The sequence below is a fragment of the Grampus griseus genome (assembly GCF_964374135.1).
Source record: "Grampus griseus genome assembly, chromosome: 7".
Classification (NCBI taxonomy): domain Eukaryota; kingdom Metazoa; phylum Chordata; class Mammalia; order Artiodactyla; family Delphinidae; genus Grampus; species Grampus griseus.
The window spans coordinates 55282528-55286093 of record NC_139001.1 but is presented as its reverse complement, the minus strand read 5'-3'; the positions used below and the strand labels follow the sequence as shown (position 1 = coordinate 55286093).

Below are 3566 nucleotides of genomic sequence, written 5' to 3'. Positions count from 1 at the left end.
AGATCAATTATGCAAAGAGTAAGATTATATATTCAAATTATTCACAAATGGACACAAGAAAACCATAGAAATTTGTCAATTGTTTATTGTCTCCATACCATAGCACCATAGTTTTACTATGGCACAAGATTTCCTACTGAATCTTACAGATTAAAAAAAAAAATTTAGAACATAAGGAATTCTTGTTAGATAAAGCATTACAATTGTATTGGAAAATTCTGCCAAGACATACTAAAATCTATGCAAAATGTATGCATTACTAATTAGTGTTACTTAAGGGTAAATTATTGAAGTATAATGTGAAACCCTATTACTAATGTCCAGATGTTCTATACATTAACTGAGTTCTGGATTTGATAGTGCCTGGTCTCTGGATGATATAATCTTCTCATGCAGGATTTTTTCAGGATATAGCAAAACACAAAAGATACAATGGAGAGAGAACATAGGCATTACAAATACTATTAGACACACTTCCCCATTCATTTTTGAATTTTTCATAAATCCTTCTAGGGTTCAAGTTCTTTTTATTATAATTCTTTTGTGAGGTTTCTCGAAAGATACATCAAAATTATTTTAATTATAATTTTAAAGTGTACAAATTTCAACGTATCACAAATGTGAAGATGCCAAAGGACAAACACAGATAAAAGAGTTGCAAATATGTATAGTTAACAGAGCCATTTTGATAAAAGCCATTATTAGACATTACTACATATTCCAACCTATAATCTCATAAATCAAAGCTTTTAGTTGTCTGGATTCATAAGTGACTGTATTCTTTCCAATATGCATTCTTTCTTCTTCCAGGGGTTGTTCAATAACAGCAGGTATGTTCCTGCCATAAAGTTCACAGTGTTCTAGAAACTGGACACATTCTTGAATAACACTGTCACGAAGAACAATCATGTGTTTTGACATGTTTTCTAGTAATGACAGGAAGCATCTTTTGGCGTAATACCAGGTATCAGTTCCCAGTTTTTTATTATAAGGTTCCAAGCTTTTGATAACCCGAGAAATACCAAAGTCATAATTTCCTTTGGCACAATAGAGCGTCCCTATCACCAAATTCACAATGCAGAGATGGTAGATTTTCTTATCTGGGTCCTCATAGGAGAGCTGCTCTTCCTCCTTTTCAATCTTCCTCATCAACTCCTCGGCTTCTTCGTTTTGACTTGTCATAATATATGAAACACACAGGTTAGCCAGCACAATAGCACTGACATTCAGGATGTTGTCATAATGCTTCTTGACTATGGGCTCATAAAAACCTATGGCTTCTGTGTATTTGTTTTCCTGCATGAACAGAACATGAGCCACATTCAGCTTCCACACATCATGATCATTACAGAATTCCACAGATTTGCGGAAGATCTTTTCCACCATTGGATAATTTTCAAGGTCCCAGTAGATTTTGGCCTGGGCCATCAGCACGGGAATATACTTCTCAAGGGTGTCATCATATTCATTCACTGCCTTTTTGACAGCTTCATCATCTCTGTTGTGTCTTGCTTCCTGTACTTGTTTGGTGAGTCTCCGGAGCTGTTCAGTCAGCATCCCTGCTAGCCCATCAAGCTTAACGAAAGCCTCTTCAGGAGCTGTCTGGCAAGTAATCATGGCATCCAAGAAGTCATAGAGATAGGGTGTGAGGAACTTGTAAGTCAAATGGGCATTCTCTGCCAGGACATCTGCTGCCAGGTCAAAATATTCATATTTACAGTAGAGCAGCAACAGGTTGCCAAAGGTCTCTGGGGGAAAGGGATTCTGTTGGAGCAAAAACTGTAGCTTCTCAAACCCTTCTGTAGGCCTGGCATCCATGTTCATTAGCGCCTGGTTGTGCAGGGTCACAGGGTCTAACTCTTCCTCTGCCCTCGGAGGCATATCTGTGAGGGTTTCCTGGGCCACCTCATAGTTTCTCAGTTGGTATTCTATGGCGGCCTTGAGGTTGAAGGCTTCCACCAGAGCGGTCTGGTGAAGGACTAAGGTGTTGCCAACACTTCGAACATCAATGCCCTCAGTGGTCATGCCCACACCCAGCTCTGGGTGCTGGCGGATGCCGTGCTCAATAATGTCGGCGATATGCTTCAGTGCGGATGCATACTGCCGGCTGCTGTAATAGGCCAAAGCCAGGTTGTAGGAAAGGTCAGGCCGGTAGCCCGAAGCCTGCAAGGCAGCAGAGAACTTGGAACACGCGGCTTCATAATGTCCCTCCTTGTAGAGCAAACAGCCCAGGTTGACCTGGCCATCGAGCTCGTTCTCGCCACCGATGTCTTCTCCTCCTTCCTCACTCAGTAGCTGCTCCACCAGGCTCCTGGCCCCGGGCAGATCGCCCTCGCTGTACTTGATCGCGGCTTGGAGACGGAGAACCCGATTGTGGTAGGCGGGGTTGTCCAGGAGGAGGAAGGCGACGCGGGTGGCCTCTGGGTAAAGGCAGGCCTTGTACAGGGCCTGGGCCTGGTACAGGCGGTACTGCTCCAGCTCCGGGTGCAGCTGACCCAGCTGCTCATAGCACTCGGCGGCCAGCGCGAACTCCTGCAGGCGGTAGTAACAGTAGCCTAGCAGCGACAGGCCGGCGCGGCTTCTCGGGCTCCGCTGGAGCTCTCCGCCCAGCAGCTGCACGGCCTCGGCGTAGCGGGCATCCCGGATGAGCCGGTACACGACCGCGGTGAACTCCCCGTCGGGCATGGGCGCACCGCTCAGGCCCGCCATAACCTCCTCGGCTGTGCGTCCGTTACCACGGCAACATGCCAACCGGAAACGGAAGGCTGTCCGGATATTGCTTTGCAACGGAAAAACTCTGTAAGGAATATAAAGGAATCACTGAGGTGAATCATTAAACTACTGTATTGGCCCTCGAAGACTCTGGGCTGCGAAGGTCGTGAGTCCAGCAAGAGAGATGAAAGGCCTCGTGGCAATTCAAAAACGGAAACTCTACTTCCCGGCATGCACTGGTCCGATGGCGCCGACGTCGGAACGTGGCCGCGCTGCACTCTGGGAGGCGTAGTCTCTGCGGGACGGACCCTCGGTTGCCGGGAGATGAGGTTTCACTTGCCTTTCTTTAGTGTTGAGGTTGGTTGAGAGTTGCTGGCTGCGTGCTGTGTCACCTGTCTCCGGCGCGGGGAAGAAAGATTTGCGGTCTGAAATCCCTTGCTTTTTTAGCCTTATACACTTTGCAATACATACTAATGGCGTCGTTTCGCGGTTTGTTTTTGTATTTTAATTGGAAGGAAAAGGTGGAATATCTCTTTGGCATTCTCCTGGAATTAGAGTAGCCTCTCTTTTTAAGCTGCCTTGAGGGCACACTGTCTAAGACATAAATGCAGAGGGTAATAATAGTTCTTATTTTTATCGTTTCCACAAATTAACAATGGTAAATGGTTTTGTGAATATTATCTGGTATTGGGAGATGTTTAATTTTAGATCCAGGTGTTCCCCCCTCACCCCAAACAGTTATTACTGAACAGATGTTAGCCTTTAATCTTGGCCATATCTATTGGCCTGGCCCTCCAACTTTCACTAAAAATAAGAAACCAGTCTTCCTTGATCTCCCTGCATCTCCACTGGTC

General features: G+C 45.4%; 1 protein-coding gene across 1 annotated transcript; it reads right to left on the bottom strand.

The window, feature by feature from the left end:
* Window positions 1-227: 227 nt before the first annotated feature.
* Window positions 228-2709, bottom strand: LOC309825253 (intraflagellar transport protein 70A; the record flags this gene model as incomplete). Its single annotated transcript, XM_082658766.1, has 1 exon — window positions 228-2709. The coding sequence occupies one exon, from the start codon at window positions 2707-2709 to the stop codon at window positions 712-714; it is 1998 nt and encodes a 665-aa protein (XP_082514892.1). The 3' UTR covers window positions 228-711.
* Window positions 2710-3566: the final 857 nt, after the last annotated feature.